Raw genomic sequence first — 21150 nt, forward strand, 5'->3', positions numbered from 1 at the left:
GAATAACTGATTATTACAAATTAATATAACCGTATTTATACTATTATGTTTGTTCTGTATGTACGGAATGTGCGATACAACATCTGAAAACAATTCAATTCGTTAACTCTGAAAAAGTCCCTTAAGAGGTATTGCATAAAGACACCGCAACCCGATTTGCAATAAATTATTGCATTTCTCGATTGTCTTCACTTGATTACCACATTGATTTGAACGCACAGGCTATTCTCCTTAGGGAACTCCGAAATCCAAAACCCCCATCTCATTCTACCCTGTCTAAGGTAACACTAGTAAAAACCACTGACATCGACCAGAATCGATCTTTCTCGAGCTTGTCGCATATCCGAAAGTCGATGGTTTACACAATTTTATATTTTCCATATATTTATCGGCATAGTTTCGATGAACACACTCCCCGCTTGTCACGGGGAATAAACAGTGTGTACTTAAATTTCCCGCCGATCTCGGGGCCACCTGTGAAAAAGAAAGGGTCCTAGCCCTTTCATTTACATGCCAAGCATTTAAGCATTTAAGATAATGAATTGTGAAATTGCGATGTATAAATATATATATATATATATTTATATATATAAATAAATAAATAAATATATATATATATATATATATATATATATATATATATATATATATATATATATATATATATATATATATATATACATGTATATATATACATACCTACACACAAAGTTACGCAAAATACTTCAAGATGTTTAGCTGGGATATTTTGTGTTGTATTTTCATAGCTGTTACCTTTGTCCCCACTTATACATATATAAAGTATATGTTAAGCAAAGCGCTGTACACAATTTAACTCCAATATTCCTATAACCCAGTCTAGCCAAGGAGTTATTTCACAGTGATACATTGGTCGATAAAAGGTGTGCTATTTATCAAGTCTGCCAAATAGTGACCTGGGTTTTATCCACGACGCTCGAGGTCTGCCTAATAACATATATTGTTCGTTTGATGATTTGTATAGAGTTATATTAAAGTAGATAACATTGTAGAAACGAAAATGAATTTCTTTTAAAGTGGCTCTTCTCAAAATTTGACGTAAAACGTTCGACCTTCATTTGATGTTGGATTTGGTTTCATAGCAACCACTTTCAAACATGGAAGCACATTATACAAACGGGCAAAATGCTTATAAGACAAGTTTGCATTACTGTTAACTGTCAGCTTTTTGCGAAGTGCATTTGAAATACTAACCTTGCCAGAAATCAGCCATGTTAAAGACACATAGAACAGAATAGCACAATAACAATACGCATTTCGAAATTTTGGAATGAAATCAACAAAAAAACTTCATATTATTTTATCGATTTTGGTGATCAGATGATTTAATTACTACACATGTATAAATAGTCTTATTATATTGTGCCAATCATTCATAATATATATAAACCATAGTTGAAATTCTTCAAACATTTAAAATAAATAATCTCAAACCCAAGAATAGCGTTATAATTGTTTCAGTTTTAAAAAGAAAATCAGAAAAAAACAGCTAAGGTAATTATTTAGTTTAAGCAATTAATGTCCAACACTCTTGATCTATGCAATCAATTCGGTCAATCATCGACGCCTTCATCGATTTCAATTGCTATAGATAAAACGCTGGCCAATTATGTGTATATCGACAAGGCAACAGCAATTTGATTCAATGTTCGTCGGTTATGCCAAATATGAACAGTGCGCTTTGCTCGCAATCGCGTCATCTGATTAACGCATATTCGATGGGATTTCGCCCATCCCACAATTCACACAATTCTTAAACAGGTTAGCGTCAATATTGGTCATATCTTTGTTTTGAACAAAAAATTCGTATTTATACTGGATTATAGGTGTTAGAGTTGGACCATGTATGTATCCAGCGATCAACACATACGATGGGGTTTACTAAAATATTCATGTAAATAAAATTGGGACTTCAAACTTTATGTCTAGGGCGTCAAATAATTAAGGATTGGAAGACAGGACTTCCAATTTTTGAAAGCTAGTGGAAGTTTAGTCGAGTTTTGAAAATAGCGACGACGGGTAGGAGGTTGTTTTAGCGTACGAGGAGGGTGCTTTGTAATTGTAACACATATTGGTGTAGACCACTTGATATAGCAGGATAGTTTGGAGTCCAATATGTGTGCTGGGCAATCAGACCGTTTGAAATTATTTAAGGGTTCCAATGTATTGAATAAAAAGAAAACTTCGAAATTTAGAAATATACTATAATCCTCATACGCTTTAGAGACCGCAATATATACGCATGCGGCCAGTGAAATAAGAAAACTAGCAGAAGATACAACTAGGTACGTTTGCACGAAATTTAAAGTGACGAGGAAGTTTTTACAAGCCATAAAAGTATATCTGAAAAACAAAACATAAAATATCAGAAAATTAGCGACGATGAGTAGAATACTGGAGATGCTATTGATCGCTGGGACGACATTATCGATATAGCTTTTTACCGTTTCAAGAATGTTTTAAACGATAGCATGAGGGCGGTTATAATCAAAGTACTGAAAGTACTGGAGGGGCGATTGTGCTCAAATGTTGTGGTCGTAAAAACACTATACACCGTGATGCCAACCAATCACCTTTGTTGAATACAACAATGGATTTAAGGAAGGGTGACAGGCTTTCAACATAATATATGATTTAGCTATTTGGGTTAAAAGTAAATGCTAATTTTAAAACAAGTTATTGTCGCACGTGCTAATTCATAACTGCGCAACGCTTGTGAATACAATTTTGAGTATTACCATTTGAACTGGTGAATTAGGTTTTTACTCTGACTAACGTTATATGTATCTGATATTTCGTGAAGACAAACACTGTCATAAGGTTTCTATACATCATGTAGATTCAATTATTATTCATATATGTATATATATATATATTCAATTAATTTATTTGCTGGATTTTAAGTCACACCGACACAGTGTAGGTCATATAGCGACTTTATGGGAACAAACAAAAATGTTGTTAATGTTCTACTGTTAGGACTGACATATACGAGATTGTTTTCATTACTTGCAAAACATTGACGCACATTAATTATCTGCTCTAAAAGTGACAACCACAACATGTATTTCGTGTGTAAGGAAAAAGTTCAAAACTGGCATGAAAAGCACGGGCGAATTGTCATATAAAAACTTTGTAGCGCGGAGAACATTGAGATGTTTACTTTGATAGTAAAAAATGTAGCGCGTGGTAATTAAATTTTGTCGCCGAACGCAGTTGATATCTTAAAACGAAAGAACATAAATACGCTGTATCGGTTAAGTGTAGATAGTTCGGTACTGGACCGATATTTCGTCGCTGTATACACCTTCCATGAGGACTGCGTGTTACTCGGGTGCTAAAGCCACAGCGAAAAGACGTTGCCATGGATACAACGCGCTCATCGGAGCTATTTTGTTTGCGAATGCAGAATATGGATATGCAAAGTGGTTCAATGCAGTAACGGACTACATTCTTCGGTATACCGGTGCAATAAGCAAATTTGATCACCGGGACAGAACGTGTCAGGCCATGCGTACTTATAGCAGAAGAGCAATGGTGTAGAGGTTCTTAAAATGGTTAAAATGGATGAAAAGAAAGATACTTCATAAATAACCATAAAGGACACGACATATTATTTTAAGCTGGTAGAAAAACGACGACTCGAAGGAAGCATGGAAGTAAGCCGTAGGCGAAATTGAATATGTTCTGTATAGCATTGCGAAAACGTACATTCCACCGCAAAAATAACGACAAGTTACAGACAAGAAAAAATGGAAGCAGTGATGACGGTGATGGATAGTGACATATGATGGAAGAATATGTGCGAGCCGTTGATCGATTGGTTCAAGTGGAGACAGAACGAATTAAAAAAGCTCCAAAAATATATACTATAGCTAATCGTGTGTATTTTGTGTTGGGAGTCGTTTTTAAATACGCCGTCAGAAAAACGCCGTCGTATTGATATAAGAGTTCCAGCTTATGTACTTGTTATCATCAGTATTATTGAAATGATAGAAACAGTGCTTAATTGATCAAACATGCTTAAAGTGTGCATTTCTCTATAACTATTCAGCGAACTGTGTATGTATTTGCTCAGACCACCGTCGACAACAGGTGGCTCATAAAAAACAAATATTTGACATAACTGGTAATGTAAAGGGAAGTCAAACTCTTTAAAACTTTTACACTAATCCTCACAGTGGTCTCCCATATTACTGGTAAAAAACCTCAGCCACAATTTGTTTACAAACACTTATTGAAGATTTATAAATTATGTTTAACTCATAATCTCCATTGCTTGTAGCCAATTCGAAATAAAAAATGTTTTAAACGGAAGAACGGTTTCCTTTTTCTAAAGTGTATATATTTTTATATATATATATATATATTAAAGTATGTAGTATATAAAAAAGACTTGATATTTAACGAAAAATTAACAAAAACATATTTAAGTTTCCGGTTATTTATAATTAAGCCTTATACCTTATTATATTGATCTTACCCCATTCGTCAAGGGGACATCAATACGGGGAGGTCGGGGGCAGATAAGCGCTGCTAAAAGTCAATACAATTAGCGGCTGCAAACTACAATAGCGAACGTTCCTTTAAATTAATATCTTCTACAATTAAAGCAGAACATTTTAATATATGCTTTCACGTTGCAAAAGGTAGTTTGATGATATACAATAAATGTTGTTTTTGGGAGGGGGCATGGGAAGTGAGAGGGGTTGAAATACCGGTCCCTTTATTCACTCCTTTCACTTTCTTTTGAAATTTAAAAGTCTGTAAAGAAATGTACATTTTCTGAAATCAATACAAAAGTAGTCTCTTTATCAAAACACACACAGAATACTCTGCAAATGCAACATTTCAAAAGGTTAGCAAGGTTCGACAGTATGCATCGCTTAAGCAGTCTTGAGGCACCATATTATGTGTACAGATAAATGTTCAAACGCATCACCTATGTCTAGCAATTTTGAATCAATAACAACTTTTACCATTTCAGATAAGTTTTTGTTATGTATATATTGAAAAACATTTGTCGAGGTGTGTAACATTAGAGAAATTGAATCTTATATATGAACTTTGTATATTGGCATTTAGAGAAATAGTTAAACACAATATGGAATTATTTATATATCATATTTACCAGCAAAGCAGCCAAAAGAATATATAATTATAAAATCTGAAGACAACGTTGACCAACCACAATTTTGCCCGACGAAATGATGAATTTGGAGTGAGGCATTTCGACAAAACAGGCATTCATCAACAAATCACATAGCATTATGGAATCATATACACGATTAACTCTATACAACACACATTTTTGGCAACGAGCGACCGGTTAATTCTAAAATCCCAAAGGCCGCAATGGATGATTATCAGACTTGTCAATCAACTTGGAATGTCGGAAAAATTCCTTCATTTGGAATTGTGTATGTTTTTGCAGACATATTGCTTTTCCACAATTTGACATACATAGTAAGTGGAACTTCATATCAATTAGAATATGAGCGATGTTCCGTTTAGGTTTAATTCATTTTGGTACACTTTGTTACTTTAATAACAACTAAGTGAGAATCCACATGAACAGTTTCGAAAAGATATAGAATATGTCATAAAAACTATGATTGCCAAGAAATTGATGTTAAAAATCTTTGACCATCAAAAGACAGCCGTACATCGCTCTTTTATTTATTGCCTAAAGTTGATAAAGTGCATGATACTAAACTACCATAAGTCTTTCCAGGTAGACCAATTATATCAGGCTGTAATAGTTTAACTGAAAATATTTCATTCCATATCGACAAAAGTATAAGCCTTACATGGAATGTTTACCATCTTATGTTAAAGACACTTCTGATTTTATTAAGAAATTACATAGTTTGCAAGACTTAACAACCGAATCGTACCTAGTTACATTAGATGTATCCTCACTTTACAGTAATATCCCTCATGATGATGGTATAAAAGCATGAAACTATTTTTTACGAAAAAATTATAAATCTGAATCCTTTATCACTTCAGTATCATAACTTATAAAACTAGTTTAAACCAAAATCATTTTCAATTTAATGGTGTTGATTATTTGCAAGTCTTAGGCACTGCCATGGGTACAAAAATGGCACCAAGTTATGCATCATTATTTATGGGTCAATTTGAAGACAATTTCTAAAACAATTGCCCGTTTAAGCCTGTTATATGGCTTAGATTTCTTGATGACATTTTCATGATTTGGAACCATTCCGAAAAAGAGCTAATAAATTTCTTCAGAGAAATTTATAGTTTTCATGAAAAAATTAAATTTACATAAATTGTTCTAAGGAAAGTGCTGGTTTTTTTAGATATTAATATTTCTATGGATAAAAATGGTTGCATTCAAACATCAGTTCATGAAAATAATACTAATTGTCATCAATATATTGAATATCCTTCATGCCATCCTATGTCTTGTAAAGCTAATATTCCATTTTCACAGGCTCAACGTTATAGAAGGATCACTTCGAATAATGATACCTATACAAAAGATTTGACTCATCTCAATGATATTCTTCTTGCACGTAATTACCCAAAAGAGGTAATAGACAAAGCGCTCAAACAAGCCTCAATGCTATCTATGGAAGATGCACTAGAATAGAATGTTAAAAAGTCAGCTTATATGAAAATTATCCCATTTGTATGTACTTACAACCCTTCACTGCCCAACATTGGGAAAATTCTTAACAATTACTGGAATCTGCTTAAGTTATCTCTTAATGAGAGTGTGAAACAAGTATATAGTCATAAACCATTATTGGCGTTCAAAAGACCCAGAAACTTACAGGATAACTTAGTACATACAAATCTTAATAACAATAAAAATAGAAAAATCCATTCAGTTATGAAGTGCAACAGAAAACGATGCACACATTGTAATTATATTACAGAAACAAATGGTTTTACTAGCTCTGCATTGGGTAAACAACTTACTATTAAGAATAATTTAAAGTGTGCATCATCAAGTGTAATTTACTTAATAACATGAAAAAATGTCTAAAACAATATGTTGGTCAAACTAATCAAAAATGTAGTCAAGGAATGAATAGCCATACATTTGACATTAAACATTTTCCCGACTGTTTAACAAATGTATCAGAACAGTTTAATTCTGCTGGACATAGCATTGATGATTTTCGTTTGTTCCCATTGAACAAATACAAAATAACTGGAAACGCTTCTTAAAAGAATGTTCTTGGATGCATTACCTAGGTTCTATAGCTCCCCTAGGTATGAATTCTAAAGTTCTCTCCTAATTTTCTAATTTTTAAGGTAATTTTTTTACTGGTTCATTTAACATATTCGCATTCAAACTGCATTTTTTCCAGTAATTTTGTATCATAACTGATCCTACTTTAATAATCTAATAATCTAGTTAATTAGATAACATAAACATATATGAACTATATGTTTTTTATAATTATGTTATATATTATTTTGGTTATATGTTAATTTTAACGCCAAATAGTATGTAACACTTTGAAGTTGTTGCAAATGACGTCATGTGATTGTGACGTCATTTCCTTTATTTTATAACAAAATGTTTACTCCTGATGAAGGTCTAAATTGACCGAAACGTTGAGTGAATAGATATTTAAAAAAACAATGAAGTTGTTACTCTGTTTTATATAATTATTTACTTTAATAAACCAATTTAAAAGTTGTATTTTCAAATGAGTGCCATACTTTATTCGTACTGATGTAAGCCAATAACTGATTATTTTTTTGTTTGAATTTCAATGATTTAATTCAATCAGAATGTTTTGGAAAGACTTTTTAGGTGCTTATGATAAATAATTTGATGTTTATATGTGATATTTTTTTACAAACATTTTGCAGTCATACTGTTGGGTAACTGTTGGGATCATATCATTCCGCTAGATAGAGTTTAGAACATTATTAACTCCATTTGGTGATATCCTGTTACTTTTTAATATGGGTGATTTTTTTGTTGTGTTCATATTGCACAGCTGTAAATCTACAGATAACATAAACATAAGGAATTGTTGCAACAATCAAAAGGAATATACATATGCCGTTTTTGTAAATAATATTTAGAGAATCATATAATATATTTTTGCCACAAAAGGTTCTGCTATTGATGTACCGGGTCACTGCATCCTATAAATTCACAACAACATTAAACATAACAAACTGAAAAAATCCTTTCGACAATAGAATCTTCTTAAAGCAGACTTAAACATATTAGTCAAAGAATAGTTCTTGCTTATTAAAAAACGCTAGTAGTATACAAGTAGCTTACAAGTAACGATAAGTTGTCATATACTTGATCTGAATGAAATTTTGACAATTTATCAATACATATATTTGAACAAGTCTTATAAAAAATTCAGAACAGGTTCACATACTTTATAATAAGAACTGTTTATTACTTTTATTACACTATGTTTGTTCTTTTTTGATAGTGATGTTATTTGTGTTTGAGGGTTCATTTATAATTTCAAAAAAGTACTACTCAAGTTGTTTAAAATACTATCACCTAGATTTAAAAGTGGATCAAGAAAAAACTTCGTAAAGACTGTTGTGAATTTCCATTTTAAAAATGTAAACAATATCCTATTGGTTAGCCAATTAACAATTCCTCTTTCGAGCATAATAATTATTTTAAAACTTGCTAATCTTGCCATAAAGTCAACACAGAACATTAATATAAACAAGTACATACACAATGATTGCACTTCTTGATATGCATATGAGTAAACACCATCCCATTATTAATAATGTAAACAATATTCTCATTTGTTATAATAATAATAATGATAATCAAAATAATTATTATTATTTATAATTTGTTGGGACATATTTGTTTAGCAGGCTAGTCATTATCAATAACATTATCAATATCATGTACTTATTACTAAACAAGCTTTTTGTTTGGTTTGTTTGTTTTATCGAATCAACTAAAAACTCTTTTACTACGGATATTTGTTTGCCACATCTTGATTAAATATCATTGCAGCATATGTGTTTGGTGTGCCATATAAATTGATTTCTTTCTTTGTATGGAAAGTTTACTAAATACCATCGACTTCGTATGTGCATTTGGTTTTGCCAAGCCAGTCTTTGTTTGTTAACGAATACAATAATCATTATATTGATTATATTATATCTGAAAATTCGGTTATATTGAACTTACGACATCGAGTCTGTGCAATCCCCTCTGTGCCGATCCCATAATGCTAATATCCATTGAGAATTATGGGGAATATATTTATATTTCAGCATCCTGTCCGTTTTATCAGGCCCCGTGTTCACAAAGCAAATTGACATCGATTTTCAATGTCAAGTGACATTGATTTTCAATTTTTGTCATCGGTTCTCAAACTTGGTGTTCACAAAGAAAATCGATGTCAAATGACATCCAAAATCGATTTTCAATTTGCAATCAATGACACTGAAATTGACATTAATATTGGGCATTGTCAAATTGAAAATTGATGACAATCACCATGGTAAGAAAACAATATGGCCGACATTGAAAGACGTCTTCGTCGCGCTCGATACTTAAATGAATTGTTTCCAATGGATAGGAGAGTTTTCCGTGATCGAACGAACCCATTGGAAACTTTGTCCCCGATGGAAATTCGTGAACGGTACCGGTTTTTCCTGGAAACTATTCTGTTTCTTGTCAACATGCTGAATTTGGAGAGGGCTACTGAACGTTCTTGTCCTCTTCCGCCGCTCATTTCAACTTTAGCGGCATTGCATTTCCTTGCAACTGGCACACACCACATTGTGACGGCAGGGCTGCATGGAATCTCAAGGTCCAGTGTATCTAGAGCAGTCAAGCAATTCACGGACAGCGTGTGTCTACATCTAAATGACTTTGTTTTCTTCCCAAATATCGAAAATGTGCAACGGACAGTGCAAAAACAGTTTTATAACATCGCTGGTGCGTATTAGCTCTCAATATAATTTAATCGGACAATTTAATGATTTTTGATTGGTTGTCAAGTAAACAAATAAGGGGAGTTAAATGTTTCTTAGTCGAATCGGGCACAATTCAAAACGTTGTATGAGTACTGTATGCTAGATTTATACGTCTTGAAATAACATACGTGTATATTAAGTATATTACGTGTTTGATAAGTATAATAAACATAACTGTTTATTAGTGATTGTTATTTTTGGGAACACATATATTTACATGAAAGACAGAAGATTGAACTTGTAACTTTTGAAAAAAAAATTGCGGAAACTTTGTTTGTAGTATACTCAAATTAGTATCAAATTATCTAATACAAATGTCGATTAGGCTAACAATGTTATTGTCTTTAAAGGTTTCCCCCAAGTGGTTGGTGTGGTTGATGGGACACATATCCGTATTCAAGCGCCTAGCGCCAACGAAGACGATTATGTGAACAGAAAGGGATTTCACTCCCTTAATGTACAGGTAAAACAATAAGTGAAATAAAGTCCATGAACATTTCCTCAACTTGTATTTTTTTTAGATTATATATGTTTAAAGGTTGTCTGTTCACAGTGAAAATTGCAAAACGAAACTAGTGACAATTGGATGTTCTGTTGTTTACTTGTATTATTGTGATATCAGACAAAATGACATTGTGCAGTGTGAATTTTATTAAGATTTGTGGTTTCTTTTTGCTCTATAGATGATTTGTGATGCCACTTTTCGGTTTGTTGACGTAGTCGCAAAGTGGCCTGGGAGCGTTCACGATTCAAGGATCTTTCGTGAAAGCGCCATACGTCAGCGCTTTGAAAGAGGTATAATGACAATTACATGAAGACTACTCAGTATTGTGATTTTATTCATTTATTGCACACATTTATTTAAGCACAGAATTATTACCGGTACATCAAAATTAACAAGCACAATTTTATTTTATTGAAGCGTTTCCATCTTTTCAAGTAGGTTTGATCACCAGCCATATATATAAATTATCTATTTATCTATCCATCCATCCATCCATCCATCCATCCATCCATCCATCCATCCATCCATCCATCCATCCTTCCATCCATCCATCCATCCATCCATCCATCTATCTATCTGTCAAGTCTGGTTTTATTTTATATAACAGCTTTTAAAACGATCACATGTATTATTATCTCATCACATTTGACAAATGAAAGCAACTTAAAACATCACTTTTTTACGCAATGACACAATTGAATTAGCGTCTCATCAGCCTAATAAATAATTCATACTAACAACAAAAATTGAACTTCATTGAAATCACATCATTCCAAATGATCACAGTAACTTATATCACAATTATTTAAATGTAACATAAACAACAACATATTACATCAATAACGTTATAACTATGTCATAAACTTGCATGCATTAAACAATACACTGCTTGATATCGTTGTTTGACATTACAGTGCTGCAAAATGATCTTTCTTTTTTATTATAACAGGTGAAATCGACGGTCTTCTGCTTGGTGACTCTGGCTATGGATGCAAGATGTATCTTATGACACCATATCAAAATACCGACAGTCCTTGTAATGATCAATGTTCCTATGAAGTTTCATGATCCTAGGCCTAAGTATTCTTGAGTTATCATCCTGAAACCATTTTACTGTTTTGAGTCACTGTGACCTTGACCTTTGACCAAGTGACCTGAAAATTAATAGGATCATCTGCCAGTCATGATCAATGTACCTATGAAGTTTCGAGATCCTAGGCCTAAGCATTCTTGAGTTATCATTCCGGAAATTATTTTATTATTTCATGTCACTGTGACCTTGACCTTTGACCTAGTGACCTTAAAATTAATAGGGGTTATCTGCCATTCATGATAAATGTACCTATGAAGTTTTATGATACTAGGCCTAAGCACTCTTTACTTATAATTCGGAAACCAAATGATGGCCGGACCGACCGACCGACGGACCGACCGACATGTGCAAAACAATATACCCCCTCTTCTACAAAGGGGAGCATAAAAAATCATTAATGAAATTATCAGGGTTTGGATTCACCAACTTTTTTTAGTCTAAAATGTAAGACTCAAACTTAGGAAAAGAATCGAAAAACGTTTTACCTATGAATCTGATCACAAAACATTCACAGTCAATTTGAAGATAACTAAACAAAGATTCATTCACATAATGATAAACTAACAAAGTATTATATCAATAGCAAAAAGATAATAGAAGGATCACAGAGGCTGCAGATCAAGAAAGACAAGTTAGAACAAAAGAATAGGCATATCAACAGTATTATTCATTTAAACAGGTATATTGGAAACTAGAAATGTGTCTTAAATGCTAAAGACAAATGCCTCTGTGATCACCTTAATTCTAAGATCATGTAGCTGTTTTTCCTGCTGTTGCCTCTGCAACAGCAGGTCCAACTCAGCCTGTGCACGTCTTGTTTCCAGCTCAAGTAGCTCTTCTTCATAGCATCTGTTTCTCTTTCTCTTTTTCAACGATTCTGGAAGTTAATTATACATTGACAAATTCAAATTGTGCTTAAGAAATTAAATACTTTCTTCATTTTATCCATGTTTACATGCATGTTTTTGTAACTGATTTATGCCAGTTATGATTTGAACAATTTATATGCACAAAAGAAACTTCATACATCAGTGAAGTTAAAAATGACTCAGTTCTTAAAGTTTTAATTGTTATTTCAGTTATGTGCATGCTTTTTATCCTATTACCAGACCAAAAACAATAGAATATCAAGCGATCGTATAAATATAAGCTCTGTGCTAATATCGACATTTTTAGACCATGGTTTTCCGATAATATATAGTATTTTAACTTTTTTCTAATTATAAACGACCACAAAATAATGGGAATAATAGAATATTATGTGCGTGTCGGATAGAGATCAAGTTTATCATGCGAGACTGAGAAACAAGTTGTAGTACATGTATATTCTCTTAATATAGATTGGTTTATGGTATTGGTTTACTTGAGTATTGGTTTATTGTGTAAAAGGCAATATGACTTTCATATATCATCTGCATACTCAATTTAATAATAGTGTGATGTATCAGTATGCTTCCAGATGCAGAGGATGTCAAAAGATGATTTTTGGTCTTAAAATATTGACATATTGAAATATACCTTTTGATGGTCTTGATGTTGAAGAAGTGGCTACATTCGAGGCAGTTGCAGGCTTTGATGTACACTCAGCAACAGTTAGTGTACACTTGGCTGAGGCTTCATCAGTGTCTGCCATCTCAGCAACATCAGCCACGCCTTCAATACAACAAATTATAACATCTATGAATAAACAAGAAATGTGTCCATGAGACAATGATGCACCACTAGTTGGCACCGGTCACAACTTTAGACAGACGGCCAGACATACAGATGTTACTATTAATGCCCCTTCACCATTTTTCGAATCACAAACATCGCAAAATAAAACCAATTAACATTCCACAAATTATTATTGCCAGATATGTATATAATGGTTAAATATTAAACAAGACAAATATATTGAAGCAGAGCCATTGTGTATGGTTCATTGTTTAATGTTTCCAAAATAATCTGGTAACGTATATTGCAGATCGGTTGCAGTTCTAAATATTCCATTCATATTCATTGCATGTTACAAATTTGAAAGAAAATGCAACAGTGAAAAATAAATTAAAAAGATCATTATACATGCATAACAATCACCTGAATCAATGCCACCCGGAATGCCAATCAGCTGTGGCTTGTCGCGGATGCCATCTATGACCAGGTCATCCACGGTGGTTAATACAGCTGGAGGCCCCCCTCCAGTTTCTTTTCTGTCAGACTCTTTTTTTTGGCTGAAATTAAGCGAGGTACATTTATGAACCATTCTTTTAACTTAAATATCATATACTGTAATCTTTGAAAAATTATTAAACAATCAACATTGATATTTTTTATTTTTGATGTACAATAATAATTGGCAGTGATTATTATTAACCCTTTGCATGCTGGGAAATTTGTCGTTTGCTAAAATGTCGTCTGCTGAATTTATAAAAATTAGCATTTTCTTCGATTTTGTTTCAATAATACTATCAGAATAGCAAAAAGTTTGGATCCTGATGAGACGCCACATTTTGTGGCGTCTCATCTGGATCCAAACTGTTTGCAAAGGCCTTCAAAATCCGGTTCCAGCACTGAAAGGGTTAAAAAAAACATGGTAAGACTAAAATACTGAACTATTGAATTGAACAGTTCAAAAATAGTATTAACTGAAAGATTAAGCTCTCAGCACATATACCAATGTATTTTAAGAGCATACATCTTTATATTATAACAAATATTTTCTCAATATGTTGACAAAAATAAACACTGATTAAGGAATATGTAATAAAGATTAGAGATTACGTGTTAACTATTAATGGGCCAAAGGAACTAACTAATGCTATTATAATTTTTTAATACTCAGAAATTTATTTTTATCATCAAAAATACATTTAACTACATTTTGCCAAAGTATTAAAAATAATCAACAAGCATGAATAATGAGCGTGATTAAAGATCTAGCAAAATATTACTGGCGCGCAAAACACATGTAATGAGCTCATAATATTCAACAATTACATGAACTTTTTTATTTTTGTGTGCATAAAATACTTAATAAATTACATTTAATATTATCCAGTTTTTACAATGGGTGCAATAAAAGAAAGCATTTCACTACATTACATAATGAGAACATGTCATTTTGTTTCATTTTTACATTCTATTAAAACTGGTACATACGAACATGATATAAATGCAAAGTGTAAGGTACCTCGACATTTCAACTGCGCATACATGTCTTTTATTTGACGCACTGTCCTAGAACATTGTGCGACACTGGAGCTGAAATGAAAGGTAATATAGTCATATTCTAAATGGAAGAGGACCATAATTGAAACATATTCATTGCTTATGTTTTTCTAGGTATAAAACGGGACATAATAATGTCAAAATGCCAGTCAGAGTTACACAACTTTGCCTGCACAGTCCCCCTATGATAGTAAGTAAGTGTTGCAAGTATGAAAGCAATAGCTTTGTTACTTTATGTATAAAAAGAACCTAAGCACAAAACTCAACCAACTTTTCAATTTTTTAAGTATAAAAAGGGCACATAATTCTTACAAAATGCTAAATACAGTTGTCTGCTCTTGTTTATAGGTTGGGGTCATGTTGATAAAGAAGTACACAAAATATAAAAGCAATATGTCAAAAGACATGGTCGAGCTAAAAATATATGACACATATACAGACATGAATGTCTATAAAGGCACCCTAGCAAACATGATTTTGCTAGATCTTTCTTATTTATATTTTGTTCTGTCTTTGTTTTGATGAGAAAACATTAACATTTTGTAAAAAATAATCATTATCTATTACAAACATTTTTTCATTAACAAAACCACAACAGTTTAGTATTGTAATTTTTTTTTTTTTGTTTACACTGAGTAGCACTATTTCTGTCCAAATTCTCATTTTTTTCTCGCACAGTGTATTCTATGCAATCAAATTTGTGAACAAAAATATTTGAGATAGTCCTGCATTTAAACAGACAAATGAATCGAACTTTATATATATATAAATAAGTAATTTCCAATTAGATTGTATCCTATCATTTTGTGGTCATTTATCTCATAACAGTAAAAAAAAGTTCAAATGGTCCTTTGTGGATAAGATGTTGCAAAGCTTAATTATATAGCCTAATTGTAAAAAGTATCTCTAATTTTTTTTTTTTATATAATTTTGTAAAACAAAATTATATAACAGGTTGGTTCAGACCAGGGTAGGAATAACTACTTGCTCTTGGTTATACATGTAGGACTGTTTGGAAAGTATTTTAAGTTTAATCAGAAATATTTTTATATAACAGGTTGGTTCTGACCAGGGTAGGAAATACTACTTGCTCTTGGTTATACATGTAGGACTGTTTGGAAAGTATTTTAAGTTTAATCAGAAATATTTTGAGAATTTCAGATTGTTAAGCTGTTCTCTTGCAATGCATATACATTATAATCAGTAATGGTTTGAATAATTGATATTGTGCCATATCTCACACTTTGTGACTAATCATATTATGGTATTAATATTTAGATCTAATACTGAATAAAAACTACTATGTAGCCTCTTTTAATGAATTCATATAATCTTAGATTTAGGGCGGACAGACCAAGGATTAACATGCAAAGGGTGATCAGATTCTAGAACCTGTAAGGAATTATGGTGAACGGATCTGTTGATTAGGGCTCTGTATGTGCTAATAATAGTGTTAGAATAGACTAAACAAGGCCGTCATTTTCAGAACATACATTTAATCGTCACAAACACACAGACGCTTGATAGGCTAGATGCTACTAATACTAGTGATATTATTTGAGACAATTAAACATGCATAGAACTTCAGTGACTTGAAGTTATTACAAATGATTTAAAAACATAATTTTCAGTTGCAAACATGCAGCTGCCAAATATTTGTAGACATTGTTTTTGTTCATAGGTCACTGAAACATTATGAATATATATATTAATGCTTAATTTTCTTACTTTCGGTTATACAGGCATGTGTTAGTTCTATCAAAACAAATGAATGTTTTGTCTACAGCCTAACTGCACTAAGACTAATAGTAAGATGACATTTGAAAACAAACAAGTTAATTGCGACTCACCTATTGAAGGTATCAGCAACCTCTTGCCAGGTTTGTTCCTTTTTTTTGCCACCTAGTATGGCACCTTTAAATCGACAATATAACTCGTCGTACCGATCATTTATCAGTTGAACCACGAAGGTTTTTTCCGACATAGACCAATGCACCTGAGCAGTCATTGTAGCTAAACTATCATTGCAGCAGACGTCAACAAAAAACAACTTCCGCTTTACCGCTTACATCCACACAAAAAGTCGAAAAAAATCGATGTCGTTAAAACCAATGTTGAACGACATCAATTTTAAATAGCTTCGTGAACTCGAACTTTGTCATCGATGTCCCTTGACAACGATTTTCAATGTCATGCAAAATCGTTTTTCGATGACAGTAAAAAGTTTTGTGAACACGGGGCCAGGACTTCGTCAGATAATTCCACATTTATTTCGAGTGCGGATGTCGGCTTTTGTCAAGATGGCCATCACAATTATCATCATGTCAAGTCGAAAGGTTTTGATCACAACCTTTCAGCATGGACTAGTCTACGACTGCAATTTGTGAGAGACTTCTCCCATTTAATTGATACAGTATGTTCAATAATTGCTGATCCAATATGTATCTCCATACACCATCAAGATCATATTTAAATGTAGTGGCACATTGTCCATCTTCCACAATATAAACTACCCAAACACTTGTATTATCATGTTTCCTCTTAAAACACTTGCTCATTTTATTGAAGTTTGTTATGTTCATTACAAGGATCAACCATAGCAACATATATTCCCTAAACATGATTTTGGAAGAAATCCAACCATTTTTCTAATACTTCTCATTGTTACTTTTTAATTAGCTTATGTTTCCCTCTCAACTATTCTTATATTCAGTATAAAGAGTTTGACCGGATAAGATTATTATTTAGAAGTGTTTAGAAATGTTTCTTTTCGCTTGTGTAGATTTTACGTGTTCAATTAACATTCCATGATATAATTCTCCAAAGGTATTTTTTACCTGCTAAGGAAAGTGATTACTTCCTGGACTGTCTATGTGTGGTTCATCAGTCCGAATCCCATGTTTGTCAAATTATATGTGCGATGATAGCTCATGTAGACGCAAGAAAGTAAACCGGATGATATTGAAATTTATAGCGTAGTAATAAACATAATTGAATCTTTTACAGCAAAAATAGAATATATTGTCAACATGTAATATACTTTCAGAGCATTTGGAACACCAATATAATATTTCATAGTGCACAAAAACATTCTTTTAATATGAAATACATATCATTTAAAATGCAAAAGCTATATTCCTCATGCTGACTATACAAATTCATGCCATGACAAAGCAGTACATGGATGAACGCTCACAGGACAATGGACTGAATTTCAAAACAGATGTAAACGGGTATAAATAAGACGAGGGACATAAACACAAATATATTATACCCCGCTACATCAAAATTTACAAATTATCATTAAACTTGTCATAAAAACCCAAGATATCCCAGATGAGAAAATATTATGGAATTAAAACAGCTACACTTTAAAAGAAGTTACGAAATAAGTAAAAGCACAATTCGAGAAACCAACATCTAAACAATCGCATCTCTGATAATAATTACTTACAAGTGATACGCACAAGCCGAATTTAATATTATGAATAGCATTCCAGTATTAACTTTATTGAATATTTTACTACTAGTTGTTTTCCGTGTTCCATAATGGAAACAAAAATAGAAACTGTTAAAATTCGTAAAAACATTTGACATTTTCATATAATGAACAGATACACATATAAATACATAGACCAATTAATGCAAGTTTCAATATTGAATAAAAATGTTATGAAATACACTTGAACCATTTTCAATAAAGAATAAAAACAATATCTGTACAATATTTACATGAAATAAATTGCAGGAATATATTTATTTTTTTGGAACTTCAAACAATAAGTGTAAGGCCAGAATTTTTTAATAAAATGATTTTCGGACCCGCCGACTCCAATTTTTGACGAAACCAAAAAAAATTAATTTAAAATCTTTTTTTTCGGATGCCAAAAGGTGGCTTTTAAACACGAAACGCTTGCCGGGTTTTAGAAAAAGTTGAAATGAGTTATAAATCATCATAATAAACCCAGTTTTAATTACCCACATTATTACGCGAACCTCCTTTATCGTGTACACGTGCTGGAATTTACCAACAACTACGCCATCATTGTTTGTGCAAGAAGTTGATGAACGCTACAACGCTTTCATCAGCAAAGTCTGCTAATTTCCCAATAATTATGCAACCGTCAAATAAAGTCCTGAATAGAATCGATTTGTAAGTAAATATTTTATTATTTCTTTACAATTTTATAAAATTGATAGTATTAAAATGACTAAAAATATTATGAAAGCAATAAGAAAAGAACGATTTTAATTTAACAGGTGCTCGAAATGCGAAACCCATTTACGCCTATCAACTTTAAACATTCCATATTTTACGCACAAATACGGTAATATTTTAAAGAATAAAATTGTATGTGTTGTTTAATGTAGTTGTAGTGACGAATTTGTGCATATAATATGTGTTTTTTCGTTATTTTCAATGGGTACGAAACTTTGGTTTTGTTCCGAACTGGTTCGTACCAAAAGTTCAAAAATCGCAAAATCAACAGTTTCTAAAACGATTTCAAACCATGAATGTCCAAATAAAATAGTCAAGTTTATGGGGGTTATTAAAGGATTAACAGCTTCTTTATGACATTGAACAATCAATTACGTTATCCTGGGATAAACTGTCACGAAGATCAATAATTATAACGATTATTAGGGACGCTATTTTTTTAATCAATACCATGACAAAAACACATGTTAACTTGTTTCACCAGGCATTTGTGTTTAACAGTTCCATTATTTAAATGTTCTGGGAACGATATAGTTTAATTAAGATACCAACTATTTCTGAAATAAAAAGTATGTCCTTCACTCGATGTACTATATTTCGGATATGTTAGAATTCGGACATATATAAAGATAGTGACATGCGTTGATTTGTTGTATATATTTTGTACAAATATGTTTTGTGTTATTTCAGACAACAAGAATGGATGGTGGCAATTATCCTGGGTCTATCTCTCAAGAAAAAGATGTGAAAACATATTCATTTAATTAAACCTGGAAATCAACCACCACAACTAAGAGAAAACCTTTTAACAAAAGGTGTTGTTTTAGAATTTGTGAAATTTGATAATAAACATAAGTTGATGTGTATCATGTCCAAATGACCAAATGTATAAACTGTTTAACATTTTGAAATGAGATGCTTTATTATCTGATGTTTGATTTATTTTTCCTTTCAGATGATATATATTTGTGTGATTCTAGGTTTTAATATATAATTCTGAAACATTTATGCAGCATACTGTTACATTATTGTACACGTTATTATATTATGTTGGTTATCTGGTTTATCAAGTGGAAAAAATGTTACTTATATAAAAATAAAGCTTTTAATATTAAGACTTATGAAGGTACTTATTGTTATTTATGTATTAACATACTTCTCAGAGTAATACAATATAGTAAATGCCATTATTCATTAATGTAGTATGGTTCCTTAAATGATTGTCCTTATTGTGTAAGTTTGAATTACGGGCGGTTTTCACACCGCGATAAAGTGGCAACAACATTTTTTGGGCCAGTGAAACCCCTGAAAAGCGTTTTATTATGCTATTTGCATTTGTCTGCGGTATTGGTTTTTACTAGACAATAAACTATAAATGTTTCTTTTTAAACTCAATAGCTTTTGGTTGTTTGTGGAGATAAAGTATTTTTAATGCAACATATGGATTCCTTGTGAAAAAAAAACATCGAAAAATCACAAAAAGTTTATTATAGACAAGATTGCATAACTTTTGAACTTACATATATATAGTTAAGATATTTTTAAAATTCAAACTAATTTAAAAACTGCACATCAAGACCTACAGTCTGATTATGATCATTTTGCACATCAACATGTTTGAAAAAAATCACTGTGGTTGCTTAGTAAAAAGAACTTCATACCATAACATTTTTAAAATGAGTGCATATTTGGTCACCCATCTTTTTTTTCCGTCCTCCTACCCGACACTTTAAGAAAAAAAATCCGAACATCATTTTAATAAAAAATATTGGCCTAATTATTTTTTAACCCGGTTGGATAATTTATAGTGTAATTGAAACTGTGCAGCTAATGCAAAAACATAATTAACAAAACGTGTGATTCAACAATTAACTGTTTTCCTTGCAAAAAGGTTCGAATTGTACCCTTGCGGTCTAAATGCTCTGAACTAAAGCTAGCGTTGATAAAGCTTTCTAGAGCACCATGTGGTAAATTTTTCCATGCAACAACCATTGTGAATCTGCCATAAATATTTACTTTCCTTACGAGCTGCGATCATGGAAGCAGATCTGATTCTCTTTAACTTTAATAATATCAGAGTTGTATCTTGTATTGTACGCTTTTTTCAATCGA

General features: G+C 32.0%; 2 protein-coding genes across 4 annotated transcripts; one reads left to right on the top strand and one right to left on the bottom strand.

Annotated features, from left to right (window-relative positions):
• Positions 1 to 9657: 9657 nt before the first annotated feature.
• Positions 9658 to 12258, top strand: LOC127839622 (putative nuclease HARBI1). Its single transcript, XM_052368009.1, has 5 exons — positions 9658 to 9885; positions 10337 to 10474; positions 10695 to 10806; positions 11466 to 11575; positions 12193 to 12258. Exons 1-5 carry the CDS (start codon positions 9658 to 9660, stop codon positions 12256 to 12258), a joined length of 654 nt encoding a protein of 217 aa, XP_052223969.1.
• On the bottom strand, positions 11650 to 16813 carry LOC127838792 (uncharacterized). 3 transcript variants are annotated; one of them, XM_052366789.1, is made up of 5 exons: positions 16670 to 16813; positions 14782 to 14852; positions 13674 to 13822; positions 13128 to 13262; positions 11650 to 12486 (listed from the first exon to the last, which is right to left on the bottom strand). In XM_052366789.1, exons 2-5 carry the CDS (start codon positions 14787 to 14789, stop codon positions 12314 to 12316), a joined length of 465 nt encoding a protein of 154 aa, XP_052222749.1. In that variant the 5' UTR covers positions 14790 to 14852; positions 16670 to 16813; the 3' UTR covers positions 11650 to 12313. The 3 variants fall into 3 exon arrangements, with proteins under 3 accessions (XP_052222749.1, XP_052222748.1, XP_052222751.1); XM_052366788.1 differs by lacking the exon at positions 16670 to 16813 and adding an exon at positions 16212 to 16349; XM_052366791.1 differs by lacking the exon at positions 16670 to 16813 and having other exon boundaries at positions 13689 to 13822; positions 14782 to 14989.
• Between the last annotated feature and the right edge of the window lie 4337 nt (positions 16814 to 21150).

Source organism: Dreissena polymorpha, chromosome 7 (assembly GCF_020536995.1).
Source record: "Dreissena polymorpha isolate Duluth1 chromosome 7, UMN_Dpol_1.0, whole genome shotgun sequence".
Taxonomy (NCBI): Eukaryota; Metazoa; Mollusca; class Bivalvia; order Myida; family Dreissenidae; genus Dreissena; species Dreissena polymorpha.

Coding starts and splice junctions, on each gene's coding strand:
- LOC127839622 (XM_052368009.1), top strand. CDS start 9,658: ATGGAAATTCGTGAACGGTACCGGTTTTTCCTGGAAACTATTCTGTTT. Junction 9,886..10,336: donor TCAAGCAATTCACGGACAGC/GTGTGTCTACAT, acceptor AATGTCGATTAG/GCTAACAATGTTATTGTCTT. Junction 11,576..12,192: donor ATGATCAATGTTCCTATGAA/GTTTCATGATCC, acceptor TTATATCAATAG/CAAAAAGATAATAGAAGGAT.
- LOC127838792 (XM_052366789.1), bottom strand. Junction 13,263..13,673: donor TTCAGGTGATTGTTATGCAT/GTATAATGATCT, acceptor GTTGTATTGAAG/GCGTGGCTGATGTTGCTGAG. Junction 12,487..13,127: donor AACATCAAGACCATCAAAAG/GTATATTTCAAT, acceptor ATTAACTTCCAG/AATCGTTGAAAAAGAGAAAG.